Source organism: Macrotis lagotis, chromosome 8, assembly GCF_037893015.1.
Source record: "Macrotis lagotis isolate mMagLag1 chromosome 8, bilby.v1.9.chrom.fasta, whole genome shotgun sequence".
In the NCBI taxonomy this organism is placed as follows: domain Eukaryota; kingdom Metazoa; phylum Chordata; class Mammalia; order Peramelemorphia; family Peramelidae; genus Macrotis; species Macrotis lagotis.
In genome coordinates, this window is record NC_133665.1 from 174,674,947 (window position 1) to 174,696,071 (window position 21,125).

Below are 21,125 nucleotides of genomic sequence, written 5' to 3' on the forward strand. Positions count from 1 at the left end.
TCCTCTGGGCAAGGGAAGGGAAGGATCTGTCAGGGAATAAGGGTGATATATAGACAGGAGATATCAATATTTTTGAAATGAGATTATTCAGCTAGGAGTCTTTGGACTAGGAAGTTGCCTATTGGTTTCCATAAGGCAAAAAACCACACAGCACAGTGAGCTGTCTCCATAAAGGGTAAATGCCTTTTACAACTGTATATAATCTCTTGGATCCTATAAATGATTCTGTTGGTTGCTCAACCTGGAAATAAAAGTCACTTCTGTGTTTATACAACATGGAAGCCCTGTTGTAATTTCAGAATTAAGAGCTTACCACAGGGAAAAAACCCAAGACATTAAAAAAAAGTGGAGACACTTGTGTGGTAGAAGTGGGGGGATATATGTTCCCCAAGCCCAGATGTTTGTCTCCACATGATATTTGTTCTCCTGCTCTGCTTCCCTTTAACTCATTTAGCAAAGAAAAAACGAAGGAGCCACTTGAGGTATAATTGACTCTCCCTGTTCCTGCTTAGGTCTATTACACAAACAGTAGGGAAATTTCTCATATTGGTTCTATTCATTCCAATGGAATATGTGTGTGTGTGTGTGTGTGTGTGTGTGTGTGTGTGTGTGTGTGTGTGTATATATATATATATATATATATATATATGTATATGAAAAGCCAAGTTCTCCAATCAAGCACCTGCCTTCTTAATTGATTGTGATTACTTCATCCCCCAACTTCCCCAAAGCGATTTGTTTTTAAACCAAGTGAATATGTTTTCTTATGCTACATTATGGTCTTATAGAAATATCATTGGCAGAGTAAAGGTGAACAAACCATGAAAATGTCCCCATTCCCCACTGAGTATAGTAAGTGGTCCGTATGCCAATCAGCACTTCATTTAAAAAAAAATATTTGTTCAACTCTGCAGTTTTCTTGTACAATGAATACATCATTTATTCATTGTACAAGAAAACTGCAACAAACAAAAGACTGGGTTGGCACTAGGTATTACTCTTCAGACTGGCCTACATCTACTGATGTTTCTCTTTTGGGGATGCCTGGGTTAGTGACTAGAGATACAGAGTTAGGATGGCCAGGGGTCAAATCCTGCCTCAGCTCTCAGGCAAGAGCCCTGAGAAAGTCACTGAACTTCTTTTTCCATACCTATAAAGTAACCGGGAGTTACTTGAGTTCCTTCCTTTCTTTACATATGTGGTACCTGAAGCTCAAAAAGGTTAAATGCTTGGTCTAATAGGTACTTAATAATAGAACCAGAATCTCCAGTCAGGTCCTGTGACTCAAAGGTCAATGTTCTTTCTATTTCTTTCCTTGGGGGCTGTGTGACAACACATCTTGAGGTAACACCATCTCCCATCTTCCCTTAAGATCCCTTGAGGTTTTAAATCTGTGATTTTCTGATTACCTGGTGATTTATCTTCTTTTCCATCAAATCTCTAATTTGATTGATCTGCTGTAGAACTCTTTAGAAGTGACTATAAAGTTGCTTTTTTTTCCCTTAAGAAAAAAGTCTCACCCTGTTTATTTGCACAGTACTCTGAACATTTGGGTACTTGGCTGGTGCTTTGAAATGTGAGTGCCCTCAGTGGAACTCAGAAGACCTGAGTTCAAATCTAGTCTCAAGCACCCTGTTATGTGATCCAGACAAGTCACTGAAGTCTCTATTTACTTTAATTTCCTTATCTGTAAAATGGGCACAGTAATAGGACCTACCTTCAAGACTGTTGTGAAGAACAAATGAGATAATAGGGATAAAGCACTCTGCAAACTTTAAATTACTATATAAATTATTGCTATTATTGTTATTATGATTAACTGTAGCAACAGCTAACCACTTAGAAAGGGAGGAAAAGGACTCACATGGCCACCTACCCTTTTTAGCTTGTAGGCCTATCAAGAGAGTGCTACAGGAAAGGGAACAAAGGCTTTCCCCCACCATATAAGGATGAAAGGCCGAAGAAAATGGCAAATTACCAGGTCCTCTGAGTGGGATAGAACTTTCTAGACATTTAGCTTCAATCTTCCCCCTTTTTTTATGACTTGAAAAGGTCTTAATTTTCACAATTTAAAATGTAAAAGTGCCCAAAGGCTGGATGCTTCTTTGTATCCTCAGCAGAGTTGGGACTCAAACATCTGTCTTCAGAACCACAATGCCCAGATGTTATACTGAGCTAATACATCATGAAAGCTCCATGGCATTCATGATCCATCAATGTAACTCAGGAGTAGAGTCTTGGTTCTCAAAGCACAACTATTAACCCCCGGCTTGGTATTTCTCCAAATCTATAAGTTATTCATTTCAGTATCATTACAGAAACAGCTCTGAAGCAAACACTTGGTAAAAGGACTTGTCTTTGATCTTGGAATAAAATATTTACCCTTAGGGAGCTTACATTCTATGGAATGAATGCTAGATGGCACAGTAAAAAAAAAAAGTATTTGCTTTGGACTCAGATCTCAGTTTAATACCTACCTGTGTGACCTTGGGCAAGTCACAACTTTTCTCAGTTTGTTTTCTTTCCCTATAAAATGGGAATAATACTAAAACTTACTTAAATCACATGGTTGTTGTGAAGATCAAATGAGAATGTGAAGAGCAAATGCTTTGCCAACCTGAAAATACTATATAAATATTAGCATTATTACAGAGATAATGCACATGAACATGTGAATAAATAAATGAATGAATGATGCCTTTAGGTTTTTACTAATCAAATGAGATGCTTGTAAAAAGCATTTTGTTGAATGTTCGGCATATTGTAGACTATATAGAAATGTTTATTTCCCTCCCCCTTTCCCTTCCCAATGTTGCATGAATGAGCACAAATAGAAAAGCAAGAGATCTGTTGCTGTCAAGACAAAAGTACCTATTCTAACAGAGCAAATAATACACAGGGAAAGTTTAAACCAGAGGCAGATGGAAAGGTCCTTTTGTCTTGTAGTGGTTGGTCCCTTATTTTGGAAGAGGGCAAGTGTATTTGGATTTATTTGAAGGTATTTCAAAAAGGCCCTAGAACTAATAAATGGTGGTGATGGTGATTTAAAAAAAAAGAGTTTGTAAAGCTTATCACTCTTGAACTGGACTTTGAAGGAGGCTAGGAATTTTAAGAGACAGCAATGAGGAAGAGTCTAGTCTCAACATGGAACCACCAGAGAAAAAAATCCAAATTGGGTGCTGGTGATTGTGTTGGCTAAGGCACAGTTAGCAGACTAATTTAAATGAAGTAGATATTAGCTATTGAGTTTGTCTCTTAGTTTTCCATCAAGAGTAGGTCAACCTATACCCATATGGAAAGCTCCCCTTTTCATTAAAGGTAGCCTCATGCCATCCATCTCTACACTGTTGATATTCTGAGTAGAAATCAATGACAAACAGGGTCAGAGCACACTACAGTTGTCTGTGTCTTTTCACAGATTACTAATTTTATTCTTGCATTAGCTATACTGAGGCATTCTCCTGAGAGTAGCAATGCTTCTGGTTTCTCTTATGTGGAAAAAGAGCAGCTGGTAGGGATTTCATGCCGGCCTAAGTTTGAGAACAGAATGCTATTGACCACCCCCGCAATGAGTAAGAGTTCCAGGTGGACCAGAAGGTACAAGATTAGGGATTTGGGATGCTGCAAAATAGTGTGTACTCAGCATCATTTGCTGTAGTCCTGGACTGTAAGTCTTAGATTGGAGCTGGATAACTGAACATTTTTTTTAATTTATTTCTTGATTATTTATGATATGAATTTATTTTCCCAAGCTCTGAACTAGAGTTATCCTGAGTATAGCATAGTGGAGAAATGGTACAGAGTTGGTTGATTGCTGTCCTTTGGGGTTGAAGAGGCCCAACATGACATCACTACATTGGGGTTAAAGTACAATGTGTCAAACTGACTGTGGCTGATCAAACCAATATGATCTCAAGATGCTCTACCAAAAATTGGGCACAAATGGGCCATATGAACATTTGGAGTAAAAATGATTCTAAATTTGCACAACTTACCTTTCTTTTGAACTACTCAATTCTGCTTTGCTCATAGAGCACAATACCTTTTAGAGGGAGGCAGGGAACTTGGAGTCTAGTTCACTCTCTATAAAAGACTCATAATATCAGTAGAAGCACAGGTATAGATTGAAGGGATTTTACTTGATTACTTCCAAGATCTTCTCTAGCCCCACCATTTAATTAAATAGCAAAAATTAAATTAAATAATTAAATAAAATTAATTCAATTCAGCGAATGTTCATGAAGCTTTTGTTCTCTGTAGAATAATGAGCTAGGTGCTGAGGGAAATACAAGGTTTCCTGCTTACAAGAAGCTTATGCTCGTTCATCATCATTATTATTAGCACTTATTATCATTCTTATTTATTCTGATCACTTAGTATTATTATTTTGGAGGGCAACTGAGTGACCCATGGAGCTACTGTTGGAGTCAGGAGGACCTGGGTTAATATGCAGCCTCGGACACTTGCCACTTACTAGCTATGTGACCTTGGGCAAGTCATTTAACCCTGATTTCCTTACTTCCAGGGCCATTTCCAGTCATCCTGATCCATATTTAGTCACTGGACCTAGATGGTTGTGGAAGAGAAAGTGAGACTGGTGACTTAGCACAGCTTTCCTCACTCAAATCCAATTCCCTTTCTTGTCATGGCTTCACCTCCCCTGATGTCATGGTCTTCTTCAAGAATGAAGGACAAACATCGTCATTATTATATCATTCAAGCCTCACCACAGTCCTGCAAGGAAAGTGCTATTATTCCCATTTTGCTGTTGAGAAAAGTATAGGGGACAGAGGTTAAGTGGTGTGCTGGAAGGTATGTAACTAGGTGAATGTCTGAGAAAGGATTTGAACCCAAGTACAGCACCCTACCTACTGTACCACCTAATTGACTCTGAATCACATCACACAGTTATTATGCCTCAATTTCTTCACCTATAAAATAGGAATCAGATTTAGAGCTGGAATGGTTCTTAGAGATCACCTAGTCTAACCCTTCTCATTTTACAGATAAGGAAACTGAGGGATTAAATGACTTGCCAAAAGGTGCACAGCTAGTAGGTATCAGAGAGAGAATTTGAATCGGGGTTTTTTGATGTACAATTCATGATCAATCCACTACATTATACTTTTAGAAGGTAGGTATGAAAAGAATCATAAATTCTATCTTGAACTGTTCAAAAGAGGACCAAGAGACATAATAATAATAATATTAATAACTGGTAAGAATGAAGGGAAGTGCTTCTGAAAGTGTAAAGTGCCATAGAGTTATCCAGGGTTAATAGTGCTACTTAGGCTCTTTTTATTATGCTTTTGCCTGGGAGCTTTCAGGAGGGATAGATCTCTGGTGGCTGTGCCTTTTCCAAACCTCCAATAACAGTAACAGCAGCAACAATGGCAATGATAATGATAAGAATAATAATATACTTGAAAGGGTGGCAAAGCACTCTGCCTGTATTATAAGTGGATGAAAATTGTCCTATGAAAATAGGGGCTATTATTATCTCTATCAAGCTGACAGATGAGAAAATTGAAACTACTCTGAGACAGGATTTGAACTCCGAACTTCCCCACACCAGGTCCAACATTTTATCCAGGCTTGAATTCACTTCTACTTATCCCCTTCCCTGCATACTTTCCTGTTGGGGTATTCTCAGAGTGATTGCTGACTTTGTTTCCTTCACTGGATTTCTCCCCCAAACTCCTATGAGCTTTGTAACTTAGCTCCTAATATACAGCAGCAGTAGAATCTGGATTTGCTGATCCAAAAAAAAAAGTCCCTCTTAGGGACTCTCCTCAAATGGAGCTATTATCTGCTCTGTTCACCTTGGCACTGTTTCCCTCATGACTCCAATTTTAATAGCATATCATTTTTTCCTTGTTGTGCAGTGAAGCCACATAGAAACTTAATCTTGAATTCTGCGGGCTGCCTTGGTGAGAATTCTGAGCCTAGGAGGAGTAATCAGAAAGGGGTGGCGGGAGAGATGGGGAAGGGTCGTCTGAGTCTTTGTCCCCAACTCCATATTCGGCCTTTTCATTATCACATTTCTCCCCAGGATTCATAATACATGCTAGAACATGGCTCAAGGGCATGAATAAGGTTTAACTTCCACCAAGGTACAATAGAATATGTACTGGAAGTGAAACTTTCAAATGGCATTTTAGACTTGAAAAATATATTCGATTAGCTATGCTGGCTGCCTTGATTCATGTTCTCAGTATAATAGCATTACCAAGTCTATGACCTGAGTGTGTTTTGGCAGGCTGAAGAAAACAGACAGAGTCCAAGGAATCCTCCTCTGTCATTCCTTAGGACTTTGTCCACATTTCCTACCTCCCACATTCGCTAATTCCCTTTTTATGTAAATTAAGATTCACCAGTTCTCATTTCCTGTCAGTCTCAAACTCACGGACATCCATTTTTATTTTATTTTTTTTAAGACATGCTGTCATCTCCATGCTCTGCCTAAGTATTACCCTGAATGACAACTGGAAATAATTCCACTGAGCCCACCTCTACTTCCTGGTGTTCCATTCCAAAGTTCATGTATACCATCAACAACGTGTTCTTGCTTATTTTTGTTCTCTCTACTCAGCAGATTTCAGATTCACTTAGAGTAGATGAACATTTTCTTCCCCTGAAAAATAATACAGTGGGAACCAATATACAGTAATTGGACTTCATGAAACATCACTGTCAAATTGTAACATATAAAAAGAGATAATCATGTCTTTTTTTTCTCTTTTTTTCTTTTTAGCATGTTCATGTCCATATACTTCCCAGGAAGGCTGAAGACTTTAGCAGAAATGACAGCATCTATGATGAGGTAGGTCTGTTCCTCTGTTTATTTTGCTTGTACCCAAGGGTGGTCAACAGTAAAGACCAACACAGTGAGACAGGCGTCATCTTTAAATACTAGACAGAGTGACTAGAAGAGAATCTTACCCAGTAGAATTTTGGAAGTTGATGAAGTTGTCAAGGATCTAGTGAGTATGAAGCCATTTTAGGCAGGAAAGTATAATCGTGTATTTTTGGGAACTTCTGGAGGCAGCGACAGGGAGAATCTTATCCTGCCATTATGCAAAATATATCAAGATTATTAACAGTCGGACAAGTCAAGGTTCCCATTGTAAATGGAAAATGATGTGAATTAAGTCTGGGAAGGTAACTTGAGTTGAAACCATTTAGGGGTTTTGAGTAATAGTATGAGGAGTTTTTTTTTTATCCTGGAGGCAACAGAGAGTCAACAAAGTTTCTTGAACAGGAGAATAAAATGGTCATATCTATGTTTTAAGAAGATTGTTTGGCAGCTTTGTGGTGGACATACAGGAAAGGAAAGTGACTGAAAGTAGGGAGATCAGTTAGGAGAATATTGCAGAAGTTGGATAAAGGGGTTCGGGTAATTTAGTCTGATATTACTTTTTAAAAAATCCTTCTTTGGAATTCAGTTGTATATATTGTTATCGTTCAGGAAGCCTTTAATTAAGGCTTCCTGTGTGTCACCTGGGTTTGAGTATGAAAGATCTAACAGTGATGTTCCTGGCTTGGATGTGTTCAGATGGCAAGTGGATTTCTTGCAATGGAAATAAAGTCTGTTTGACCAATGAAAGCGAAAGTGTTGCATCGTAAATGTTAATGTGTATAAACATAAGACTTTAAAAAATGAATCTAATGATAATTATGGAAGTAACCTTGTGTGCTTATATCAAAATTATGTAAGTAAATTCTTTCTTAGGGCTTATGTCCATGGAAAGTGTTATGTCTCTGTATCAAAAGGTTCTATTGAATACATAATTGTGGGTTAGATATGGAAAAACAAATTACATTTGTGTCAGTTTTTATATTTTGTCTTAACATTTCAAAGCTAATAGAAGTTCCCTATCATGGAACTGAATCACAGAGTCTGGAGGCAAAAAGACCTGAGTTCAAATCCAACTTCAGGTACTTCCTAGTTGTGTGACCTTGGGCAAGTCACTTAACCTCTCTTTGCCTCAGTTCACTTATCTGGAAAATGAAAATAATAGCACCTACCTTCCAGGGCTGTTGTGAGGATCAAAGATATTATACACATGTTAAATGCTTTGCAAACTCTAAAGCACTATATAAATGCTAGCTGTCATTATCCATTATGTTAATAATTGTTTTTCAGTTGTTTCAGTCATGTCCAGCTCTTCATAATCCATCCTTCTCGTTTGGACTTTTCTTGACAGAGATAATGGAGTGTTTTGTTATTTCCTTCTCCAGCTCCTTTGACAAATGAGGAAACTGAAACAAAGGGTTAAATGCTTTACTGAGGGTCATACAGCAATAAACATCTGAGGCAAGATTCAAACTCAGGGAGATGAGTCTTCCTGACTCCAAGCCCAGCATTTTATTCACTGAGCCACCTAGCTGCCAATGATAATTATTTTAAAATCAAAATCCATTTTTCATTAATGATGTGGACCCTATCTATGCCTCTTTTTGAGTTTTTAATTTACTCTATGTAGCAATCAATAGTCTAAATACTTGGGCCCAGAAAATGGGTAGCCTATTGATTACCACACAAATTACTATACATTATTGCCATATAATTATGAGACATAGCTATTTATCTTGTAACTCTTTTGATTGTTTGGAGTAATGAGTCAATATTAAGAATGGATTATTTCTCTTAATTCCCATCCATGGGTGGAACCCAAATAAGCTAGGTATTGACCTGCTTTCCCTCCCTATCATGGGATTAGGAGGGAAATAATAGTTATAGGTTTGGGGGGGGTGAAGACAGAAAAATTTTCAAGATTAAAGTTCAATTGCTATCAAGTAGCTAGAATGCAGATTAGATTGAAAAGTCATTATCAAATTTTGGAGATATGGGATGGCGATGATGAAGTATGGATATCCAAAGAATAGAAGAACAGGTTAAGGTAAGGGCTAATGAGTCAGGTATAAAAACAGGATTGAATTTATACAAAAGGAGACTTTGACTTCCAGTACCAAAATGGCAGACTAAGGAAGGAATGGTCTGAAATCCTTCCAGATTCTCCTCCAAACAGCTAGAATATCACTTCAGGATTGCTCTAAGAGTGGGAAGCAGTTTACCAGCTCAGCAGGAAAGGTTCTTCTCCTTGAGGTGGGAGAAGAATGAGACTCAAGAATAGCAGCCGCCAACCTGCACAAGGCTCCAAGCCTGAGCCAATCCACCAGTGAGCCAGCAGCCCCTAGGCAAGAGCCCCCCACCTCAGTGACCCCACTCCAGCACAAAAGGGCCTTGACACCATTGCTGACCAATAAAGAAACCCCTACCCAGGGTTTACCAGCAGACCAACTCAATTTCCTTGGCAAGCCAGTCCTTGGGCAGATCAGCAATGAAATCACTCCTCCAGGGCCAGCCACCAGAAAGACTGTTACCATAGCAGCCCGGAGCAAGGACCCATCCCTGGAGCTCACTAGTACTAGATGGGGGTGGGGGGCAGTGAACCAATTGGGAGACCTCACTCTCTAATACAAACCAGTAGGGAAGCCTACTCTCCAGAAAAAGCAAATAGTTAATGCTGGCTTCCACTGAATTTCAGGGTTTAAGACCCAAAACTCCAAATCAAAAGCTTGGGATAGTGCAGGCTCAGAGTCCAACTTTCACCAAGAAACACCAAGACACACAAAAAGGCAGAAAAAATTGACCAAAAATAAAAAAACAAAACCTTTGACTATAGAAAATTACTATGATGATGGAAAGAACAAGTGTCAAAATGACTACATTTGAAGGCTCAAAGAAAAGTGCAATTGGATTTCAAACCCTAAAGGAATTTTTGGAGGAGTTTAAGAAGGATTTTAAAAAACACATGAGAGAAGTAGAAGGAAAAATATAGGAAGAGAAATGAGAATAATTCATAGAATCGTGATAAAAGAGTCAATAGGATGGGAAAAGATAGACAAAAATTTAACGAAGACAATAATGTCCTAAAGATTGAGTTGGTCAAATGGAAAAAGAAGTACAAAAATACAATGAAGAAAATAATTTCTTAAAAATTGGAATTGAACAAGTGGGAACTAATGACTCTATGAGACATTAAGAAATGATAAAATAAAGTAGAAAAAAATAGGAGAAAAATAAGGTTCTCATTGGAAAAACAACTGATCTAGAAAATAGATCCAGGGACGATAATATAAGAATCATTGTACTATCTGAAAGCCATGATTTAAAAAAAAAAGCCTGGACAACATTTTAAAAGAAATTATTAAAGAAAACTGCCCTGATATATTAGAACAGAGGGAAAACAGAAATTAAACAAATCCACTGATCATTGTCTACAGATCCCCAATAAAATCTACCAGGAATATTGCAACCAAATTCTGGAGCTTATAGATCAAGGAAAAAATATTGCAAGCAGTCAAAAATAAATGATTCAGGGGCAGCTAGGTAGGGAAGTAAATAGAGCACTAGACATGGAACCTGGAGGACCTGAATACAAATCTGACCATGGACACTTAATACTTACTTAGCTGTGTGACCTGGGGCAAGCCACTTAACCCCTTTGGCTTGCAAAAACCAAAACACAAAAAACAAAAAATAAACAATTCAAATATCATGGAACTACATAAAGATTGCTCAGGATTTATCAATTTTCAAATTAACGAACCAGAGGACTAATTAGAAGGTAAGGGAGTTAAGATTACAACCAAGAATCACATACCCAGAAAAATTAAATATGATCTGTCTGGAGTAAAATAGATATTGAATGAACTAGAGGACTTCCAAACATTTCTAATTAAAAGATCATAGTTGAATAAATAAAAAAATGACTTCCAAATATATGAGTCAAGGAAAACACAAAAAGGTAAATAAGAAACAAGAAAGAGAAAACATAAGAAATTTAATAAAGTTAAACTGTTTATATTTCTATATGGCAAGATAATGCTTATAACTCAAATTTATTACTATAAGAGAAAGTAGAAGTAGTATATATTGAAAGAGGATATAGATATAAGGTGATTTTGATGGGATGATATCCTAAAAAAACAAAATAAGGGGATGACTAAGAAAATTGCCCTGGAAGAGGGAGGGGAGAGATTGAATGGTACTAATTATCCCATATAGAAGAGGTATTAAAAAGCTATTATATTGAAAGAGAAGATGGGGGGTAGGGGTAGTGGGGAAAGCTCTAACCTTGCTCTCATCAAAATTGTATCAAAGAAGAAATAAAACATACTCATTTGTATATTTAAAAACTATCTATCCTATAAGGAAGTTAAAAGGGGTTGAAATAATGAAGGGAGGGGGGACTGATAAAGAGGAGAATGTATTAGGGAAGGCAGTGCTCAGAAATAAAACATTTGTGAGGAATGAAAGGGTGAGGGTAGGAGAGAAAAGGGAGAATAAAAAAAGTGAAAATAGCAAGATAGAAAATACACAGTTATCATGATTATTGTGAATGGGATGAACTCATCCATAAAATGGAATGGATTAAAAACCAGAATTCAGAATGCAATATGTTTTTTACAAGAAACACATTTGAAGCAGATAGATATAAGATATAAATAGGTTAAAGGTAAGCAGAAAGAGAACAATCTATTTTGCTTTAGCTGAAGAAAAGAAAGCAGAGGTAACAATCATGATCTCAGAGAAAAGTCAAAAGTCAAAAGAGGTAAAGAAGGAAATTATCTTGTTGAAAGATACCATGTGGGGTGGCTAGATGGCACAGTGGATAAAGCACTGGCCCTGGAGTCAGGAGGACCTGGGTTCAAATTCGGTCTCAGACACTTAATAATACCTAGCTGTGTGGCCTTGGGCAAGACACTTAACCCCATTTGCCTTGCAAAAAACCTAGGAAAAAAAAAAGATACCATGAAGTTATTTCAATATTAAAATTCCTTGTAGAAAATGGTATGGCATCTACATTTTTGAAGAAGTTAAGAGGAAATAGATAATAAAGCTATACTAGTGGGGGACTTCAACTTTCCCTTCTCAAAACTAGATAATCTAACCAGATTTCTTCAACCAGAGAAAGAAGTTAAGGAGATGAATAACAATTCTGTAGAAGTTAGCTAACCTAGATCTCTGAAGAAAACTGATTGGAAATAGGGAAATATCTTTTCTCATAAATATATGGTACCTACAGAAAAAACTGATACTATATCAGGACAAAAATTTCACATCTAAATACAAAAAAACGCAGAAATAACAAATGTATCCTTTTTAGATCATAATGCAATAAAAATGATATTTAATAATAGACAATGAGAAGAGAATTTAAAATCAATTGGAAATTAAAGAATTTAATTTTAAAAAGTGTTTCAAATAATAGAAATAATCAGTAATTTCATTATAGAAAATGACAACCATATACAATGCCAAACTTTATGAAATGCAGGCAGTAATTACTTAAGGGAAAATTTATATCTCTGATTACTTACATCAGTAAAATAGAGAAAAAAACAGATCAATGAATTAAGTATGCAACTGAAAATGTAGAAAAACAATAAATGTAAAAATTCTAACTTAAACACCAAATTGGAAATCCTAAAAATCAAATGAGAGATTAACAAAATTAAAAGAACACCATTGAACTAATAAATAAAAATAGAAGTTGGTTTTATGAGGGAGAAAAACACAACAGAATATATCAATGGAAACCAAAGATAGCTATAATCAACATTATTATTTAATACTTTACTAGAAATGATGGCTACAGCAATAAGAGAAGATAAAGAAATTAAAGGAATTAGAACAGGCTATGAGGAAACAAGACTGTCTCTTTACAGATGGTATGATGATATACTTCGAAAACCCAAGAGAATCAACTAAAAATACTTGTAAATTCGCAAACTGCAGAATATAAAATTAGCTCACATTAGCCATCAACCCACATTATCAACAAAGTTCAGTAACAAGAAATAGAAAGAGAAATTCCATTTTAAATAACTGTAGACAATATGAAATGATTTGGAGTGTACTTGCCAAAGCAAACCTAGGAACTGTATGAATACAACAATAAAACACTTCACACAAATAAAATCAGATTTAAACAATTGCAAAAATATTAATTGCTCCTGGGTAGACTTAACCAATGTAAGGAAAATGACAGTCCTATCTAAATTAATCTATTTATTCAGTGCCATACCAATCAAATTATCAAAAAATATTTTAAAGAGCTAAAAAAAATTACAAGATTTATCAGGAAGAGCAAAAGCTCAAGAATATCAAATTAATCAATGAAAGAAATGACAAAGAAGGTGGTCTAGTCATACCAGATCTCAAACTGTATTTTAAAGCAGTAATTATGAGAATAATCTGAACCTGGCTGGAGAAATAGAGTGTTGAATCAGTGGAACAGATTAGCACAAATTGCATTATAGTAAATGACCAAAATTAGTCTAGTGTATGATAAACCCAAGAATCCAGGCTTTTGTAACAAACACTTGTTATTTGACAAACTTTTGGGGAAACTGAAAAACAGTATGGCAAAAACTAGGTATAGACTAACATTTCACTCAGTATATCAAGATAAGGTCAAAATGGGTGCCTTATTTACACATAAAAGGTGATACACCAGCAAATTACAGAAAATAGAATATTTTATCTCTCAGGTTTGTGGATAAGGGCAGAATTTAGGAACAAAGAAGTTATAGAGAACATTATGACATGTAAAAGAGATAATTTTGATTATATAAAATTCAAGTTTTCTGTCCAAACAAAACAAAATTTTAATGAAAGCATAAAACTGATGGGAAAATTTGCAACAAATGCCTCTGATAAAGGCCTCATTTCTCCAGTATATAGAGAATAGAGATAAATTCATAAAAATGTCATTCCCCAAATGATAAATGTGCAAAGGATATAAATGGGTAGAAATTTCTTCTCTTATAAGAAATCAAAGCTATTTAGTGTCATATAAAAATACATTATATTATAATTATCAAATAAATACAAATTAAAATAATTCTGATGTGTCATTTGATACCTATGAGAGTGGCTAATATGACAAAAAAAGAAAATGTTGGCTATTGGGGGGATGTGGCAAAAATGGGATACTAATGCATTGCTGATGGAGTTGTGTACTGATTCAACCTTACTTGAGAGCAGTTTGTTACTATGTCCAACCCATTTGTGAAAACATATTTATAGCAGCTATTTTTGTGGTGACTATGAATTTGAAATCAACCACATGCTGATCAATTGAGGAATATCTAAAGAATGTGTGATATATGATTATAAGAGAATATCATTGTGCTTTCAGAAATGACTAGCAGTACGATTTTGGACAAAATAACCTGGAAATTTTTATATGAACTTAAGCATAGTGAAGGAAACAAAATGAGGAGAACATAGTAATATTGTTACATGAAGAATTGTGAATGCTTAGCTATTCTCTGCAATTCAATGACCCAAAACAACCTCAAAGAGCTAATAATGAAGCACACTATACATTTCCAGAGAAAGAATTGATATTGATTGAATATAAGGAAGGATATTATTTTTCACTTTCTTTAATTTTTTCCCTTTTATTCAAGTCTCTGTACAATGACTAATATGGAAACGATTTGCATAATTGCATATCCACAATCTATATCTGATTGCTTTCAGTTTCAGGAATGGCCCAGGGGGAGGGAGTGAAGAAAAGAATTTGAAATTGAATACCTTAAACAAAATTAAAAAAAAAATTAAAAGAGAACTTTTTAGTTAGACTTAGGGCAATAGGTGTGCTCTACCACCACTGGAAATCAGTTCAACCTCCCTCTATCTTGTATTCCATGATAATATCTCATTGTTGTTAATAATCCCTAAACTGGAAACTTTAATTTTTTGTCCTAGATACATTTTTTTCATGCTTGTGTTTATTTTCAAGACAGATGAGAGTTGTTTTCTGAAAGTAGGAAGATGTAACAGATTATAATGTGATGTGATGTGGTACTATATTATGATGTGATACAATTAATTTATGATAGTATACTATAGTAAATTGAGTATAATATAGTATGTCTAATATAATGGACAATATAATTCAAATATAATATGATGTGATACAGGATGATATAGTTTATGATATGATAAATACTTCAAACTTTGAATTATAATTTAATGAAACTACAGTAGCTCAGACAATGTGTGTGTGTGTGTGTGTGTGTGTAACAAAAGAACTACTGTGAATTCTCAGGACAATTTAATATACTACTACCAATATTCTTTTAGAGTGATTTATTAAGTGATTTCAGTATTCACAATGGTAATTTTCTCTGAAATTACAAATTAAAATTTATTTTTATAATTTAGTTATAAAATGTAAATTTTTGTCCTCATAATCATAAAAAATCCTAAATGTACCATAATGAAATTCAAATGACAAAATAGTTATGAATATTTTATGTAGGGTATTGTATAAAGTAAAAAACAATGTTATTAGCAAGATTTCATAAGCATACTATTGTCTGAAAGTCTTTATAATATACTTTATCTTATAAATTTTACTGAATATAAGTTAGATTTTGATGAAATATGTTTTAACTTGGAATATGTATAGTATAATATATTGATCATATGTAAATTTAATTTTAATATTGGACTTTATAATCTGAACCCAATTTTACATGATTGGCTCAACCAAACATAATCTTAAATCTCATTCCATGTCATGTTTATTTCTATATATTAATTGGAAAGAAGAAAAAATAAAAGAATGTTCTTTCACATGAATGAGTGGTAGAAAATAGTAGGAAAATTTCACAATCTCTCTTGTTGGGAACTGGTGATCCAGTGGGAGAAAAAGAAGTCACGTAACTAGTTGATGAAAATGGGTATTTAGTGATATATAAGATATTTTATACTGGCAAATGATAATTCTGCAATAAACAATAGAATTTCCATTCCATGATATAATTTTCTTTTCTTCAACAATTCACATACTACCTACCCTTTCAGAGAAACCCCACTAACATCCATCCACGAGACTCACAGACAGACAGAAAAATAGTAATCAAACAGAAGATAAATTTAAATTAGAAAACCATCTTAATATTACAATGAAAGGCAATTTAAGATTTGATTCTACAGAATGTTTGTGATAATCTGTGATAGTTTCAAAATGGCCTATTATTATCATGCCCCATGGTGATGGTTTTCAGACATTTTCATTTTTATGATGCAAAAATGTCAGTGTTTATAATATCTAGATCCTTTGATCATATAACTGATAAGATATGATTGCATGGTAACAAGGGGAAATAGAAAGTTACTTTTTTGCAATGTATGGAACACAAAGAATGATTTATATATGCTTCTGAGCATCTACTGGGAATCAGTTTGCTCTACAGTGTTGAACATGTGTGGTCCTTTGAAAACAATTTGAAGACACGTTGAATAGTATGAGAAAAAAGTGCACTCAGATTTTGATGCGCACAAATATGTTTGTCTTAAAGGGAAAAACTATTTTTGTAATTTGATAATTTTTTGCTTAAGGTACATGGAAAGAACTTAAATAGAACACTTTAGACCATAGTTACAAACTCCTTAGGGTTCATGAATCAGTAAAAGTGAACCACTGTTCAAAGTCATAGATTATAAAAGAATGCAGATTTGTTATTTGAGAGTTCAGATAATATTATTTAAGGCTAACCAAACTTAAAAAGTAGAGCATTTTAGGACCACTTTAAATGAATAAATGAACTCATTCAGCATTTTCATTTCTTTATATACTAGTAAGAACTACAAGCATAGTATGCATGTAAAATGATTTGTAAACTTTAAAATATTTTATAAATGCAAGGTATTATTTTAAGTATTTGAAAACTCTTTACTTAAGTAGATAAAATATTTCCTTTCTCTTTTCCTTCCTCTTTTTATTATCCTTTCCTCTATTTTGTTTGTATTGAACTTTTGCTTAGAAAACTCCTTAAAAATATAATCTACATGTGTCTAAAGTTCAACTCTGGTCTAATCTTACATGTGAAATACTTTTGATGATTGATAAATGGAATATGAATTAAAACTTTCCCTATATTGTGAAAAATTATGGTATGATATCCTATGCCATGTATGACTATCCTTGATCCTCTTACTTTACTTCTTTCTTCTCTGTCCTTTTGTTACTAATGTGGATGAAACCTAAATTTCCTGTAATAGATTCTGAAATCACATTGATGAAACCATCTAGATTTCTATCTCCTATCTATATAAAGTCAAGGGAATGGATTCCTAGAAGACTTGCTTTTCAACTTCCATATAAATCATGTGCACTAGGCATCACTTGTACCAAACTTAGACTGGGAATGCAATGAAAGAATATTGGTCTTAGAAATTATAAGATCATTGTTCTAGTCTCAGTTTTGTCAGTGATTGTGAATGCTTCTTCATCTGATCTCCCTATTCTCAGATTTGTCCCAAAGACTAAGTAATATGATTTAGTTGAAACTTTGTGAAAAGCATAAAATATTATGCAAACTTTGAATATGTGAAATAATATACATTAGGTTCAGTGAACCTAATGAGAACTGATGATAGAATAAGGGGAAAGCATTTTGATATTTTTGGAAATAATAACTGTGGAATATGCACATCACCCCAAAATGAGCCAAAGTCCTCAGGAAAATGTTGATCTGAAGAGGAAGGATCTGAGTAATCAATTTATTGTATTCCCATTAATAACAGCAAAAAATCAGTAATATATAACTCCTTATAGGCTATTAAATATTCTGGGTATCACATTTAATATTCTGGGTGCCATATTTTTAATAGGTTATTGATGAACCAGAGCATAATTAAAAAAAGGTTAAAGGTCTAGAAACTTGTCATATGAGAAACTGGAGGTATTTAGCTTGCAAGAAAGATTATCATAATAGCTCAGTGTAATAAAGATCCAGTATTCTACTGGATCTTGAAATCTCATCAAAACTCTTATTTCCATATGTAAGGAGGTGGGATTGGAAAAGAAACACCTGTGAATTCAGAGAACCTGGACTCAAATATGACTTTGGATGATCACCACTTAAGTGATCATGAGAAATTAAGTTGGGGGGGGGACTTAAGTTTGTTATGTGTTAAATATGGGGTTTGGGCTAGATGACCCCTGAGCTCCCTTCCAGATCTAGTTATTTAATGTTATTACCCCATAGTTTTATGATGGTTCTGATGGTGCAGATGTCAATCCATTCACACCTTCCATCTTCTGAAACTACCTCCTCAGAGCTTTTCAAAGCTTACCACAGGAAGACCATCCAGGATGTAAGCATTTTCCTCAGTTTCTCTTGACATTTCTAGATATTAGAATATAGGGAAGAACATTCTAAAATAGAACAGGCTATGTAATTTGGTAATAAACTGAGGGTGTTCAACCAGAGAATGTATGATCTTCTCAGTTTCTATTCCTTATGTCCCTCATACTAGGGACTCCTCCAGAGAACAAGGTTCTCAGAGATGGCCTACAAGAGTAGAGTCCTTCCACATCCAACAGTCTATGAGTCTATGATCTTACAGACTCAGTTTGTCAAGGGGTCATCTTCTGGAGGATTTTGAAAAATTCTACAATAAAACATTTAAAATATTTTTTAAACTTTATTTTTGGAAGGGGCAGGAACAGGCAGTAAAGTTTTAGTGACTTAACTCAGGCTCATGCAATTAGTTCAGATTTGAGCCTCCTTATTCCAGGATTGGTGCTCTGTCTAGCTGACCCAAGTGTTCTATTTACTAACTGAATAGGCTTTAACAACAAAAGTTAGGATGTTTTAAGCTGAGGGTATTTTTATTTTACCTTACTAAGTGGCAGTAAGTGGAATAGAAAACGTCAAGAAATAGAACTTCTAGACATGTTTCTTCATTTCCTTGGAAGTGTAGTGTCCAGAGTATTAGGACTGGAGTCAGGAAGACTCATTTTCCTGTATCCAAATCAGGCCTCAGAAATTCATGAATTGTATGATCCTGGGCAAGTCACTTAATACTCTTGGTCTCAGTTTCCTCATCTAGAACTAGTTGAACTAGAGAAGGAAATGTCGAACTACTCCAGTATCTTGTCAAGGAAACGACAAATCAGTTAAAGAAGAGTTGGATATGAGTAAAAATGATTAAATAGCAACAAAAATACTTTACCCTCAAAAGCTTCAAGAGAATTTCATCTTAGGCAAAATCAATTAATTGATTGTTTGCTTTTATTTTTAAAATTTTTTTAGGAAACATTTATTTTGAGTTTTACAATTTCCCCCCCCATTCTTGCTTCCTTCTCCCCACCCCCACAGAAGGCACTCTGTTAGTCTTTACATTGTTTCTATGATATACACTGATCTCAGTTGACTGTGATGAGAAAGAAATCATAACCTTAAGAAAGAAAAATAAATTATAAGAGATAGCAAAATGACATAAGATAACTTTTTTTTTCCTCCAAATTGAAGGTAATGGTCTTTGTTCAAAGCCCACAATTCTTTCCCCATTGCAGATAGCCCAAAATTGTCCTTGATTTTTGCACTGATGGAATGAGCAATTCCATGAAGGTGAATCATCATCCCGTGTTGCTGTTAGGGGTATACAGTGTTTTTCTGGTTCTCCTCATCTCACTCAGCATCAGTTCATGAAGATCCTTCCAGGCTTCCCTGAATTCCCATCCATCCTGGTTTCTAATAGAACAATAGTGTTCCATGATATACATATACCACAGTTTGTTAAGCTATTCCCCAGTTGAAGGACATTCACTTAATTTCCAATTCTTTGCCACCACAAACAGGACTGCTATGAATATTTTTGTACAAGTGATGTTTTTACCCTTTTTCATAATCTCTTCAGGGTATAAACCTAGTAGTGGTATTGCTGGATCAAAGGGTATGCACATTTTTATTGTCCTTTGGGCATAATTCCAAATTGTTCTCCAGAAAGTTTGGATGAGTTCACAGCTCCACCAACAGTGTATTAGTGTCCAAGATTTCCCACATCTCTTCCAACATTGATCATTGTCATTTCCGGTCATATTGACCAGTCTGGGAGGTGTGAGGTGGTATCTCAAAGATGCTTTAATTTGCATTTCTTTAATAAGAAATGGGTTAGAGCAATTTTTCATTTGACTAGGGATTGTTTTGATTTCCTCAGCTGTAAATTGCCATTGACCATTTGTCAATTGGGGAATGGCTTGTTTTTTTGAAAATTTGACTGAGTTCTCTGTATATTTTAGAAATGAGTTCTTAATCAGAAATACTAGTTGTAAAAATTGTTTTCCAATTTACTACATTTCTTTTGATCTTGGTTATAGTTGTTTTATCTGTGCAAAAGCTTTTTAATGTAATCAAAATTGTTTAGTTTGTTTTTAATGATGTTCTCCATCTCTTCCTTGGTCACAAACTGCTTCCCTTTCCATAGACCTGACAAGTAAACTACTCCTTGATCTTCTAGTTTGCTTATAATATTTTTTTCATGTCTAAATCCTGTATCCCTTTTGATCTTATCTTGGTACAGGGTATGAAGGTATTGGTCTAATCTAAGTTTCTTCCAAACTGACTTCCAGTTTTCCCAACAGTTTTTATTGGAGAGATTTTATCCCAATAAATGGACCCTTTGGGTTTATCAAACAGCAGATTACTATAATCATTTCCTTCTATTGCACCTAGTCTATTCCACTGATCCACCATTCTTTTTCTTAGCCAGTATCAGACAGTTTTGATGACTGATGCTTTATAATATATAATTTTAGATCTGGTAAGACTAAGTCACTTTCTTTTGTACTTTTTTTCATTGAATCCCTGAAAATTCTTGACTATTTTCTCCATATAAATTTACTTACAACTTTTTCTAACTCATTAAAGTGATTTTTTGGAATTTTGATTGGTAGGGCACTAAACAAGTAGTTTAGTTTGGATAGAATTGTCATTTTTATTATATTAGCTCGACCTATCCATGAGCAGTTGATATTGGTCCAGGTACTTAAATCTGCTTTTATTTGTGTGAGAAGTGTTTTTGTAATTGTTTTCAAAAAGTTTTTGAGTCTGCCTTGTCATGTAGACTCCCAGGTATTTTATATTGTCTGAGGTTATTTTGAATGGGATTTCTGCTGTATCTTGTTAGTCATATATAGAAATGTTGAGTATCTATGAGGGTTTATTTTATATCCCCCCCCCCTTTTAATCTTCTCATGTGTCTCTTGAGCCTCCTGTTTGATGTTCAAATTTTCTATTTAGCTCTG

The 21,125-nt window shown here is 34.8% G+C and overlaps 1 protein-coding gene across 2 annotated transcripts in view; it reads left to right on the forward strand.

Moving 5' to 3' along the window:
• Positions 1 to 10,800, forward strand: part of FHIT (fragile histidine triad diadenosine triphosphatase) — an 896,014-nt gene extending 885,214 nt beyond the window's left edge. For both annotated transcript variants that reach the window (XM_074198842.1, XM_074198841.1), the window contains exon 5: positions 6,755 to 10,800. In XM_074198842.1, coding sequence (XP_074054943.1) covers positions 6,755 to 6,916 — 162 coding nt within the window. In that variant the 3' untranslated portion in view covers positions 6,917 to 10,800. The remainder of the gene's footprint in view (positions 1 to 6,754) is intronic.
• The last annotated feature ends 10,325 nt before the right edge of the window (positions 10,801 to 21,125 follow it).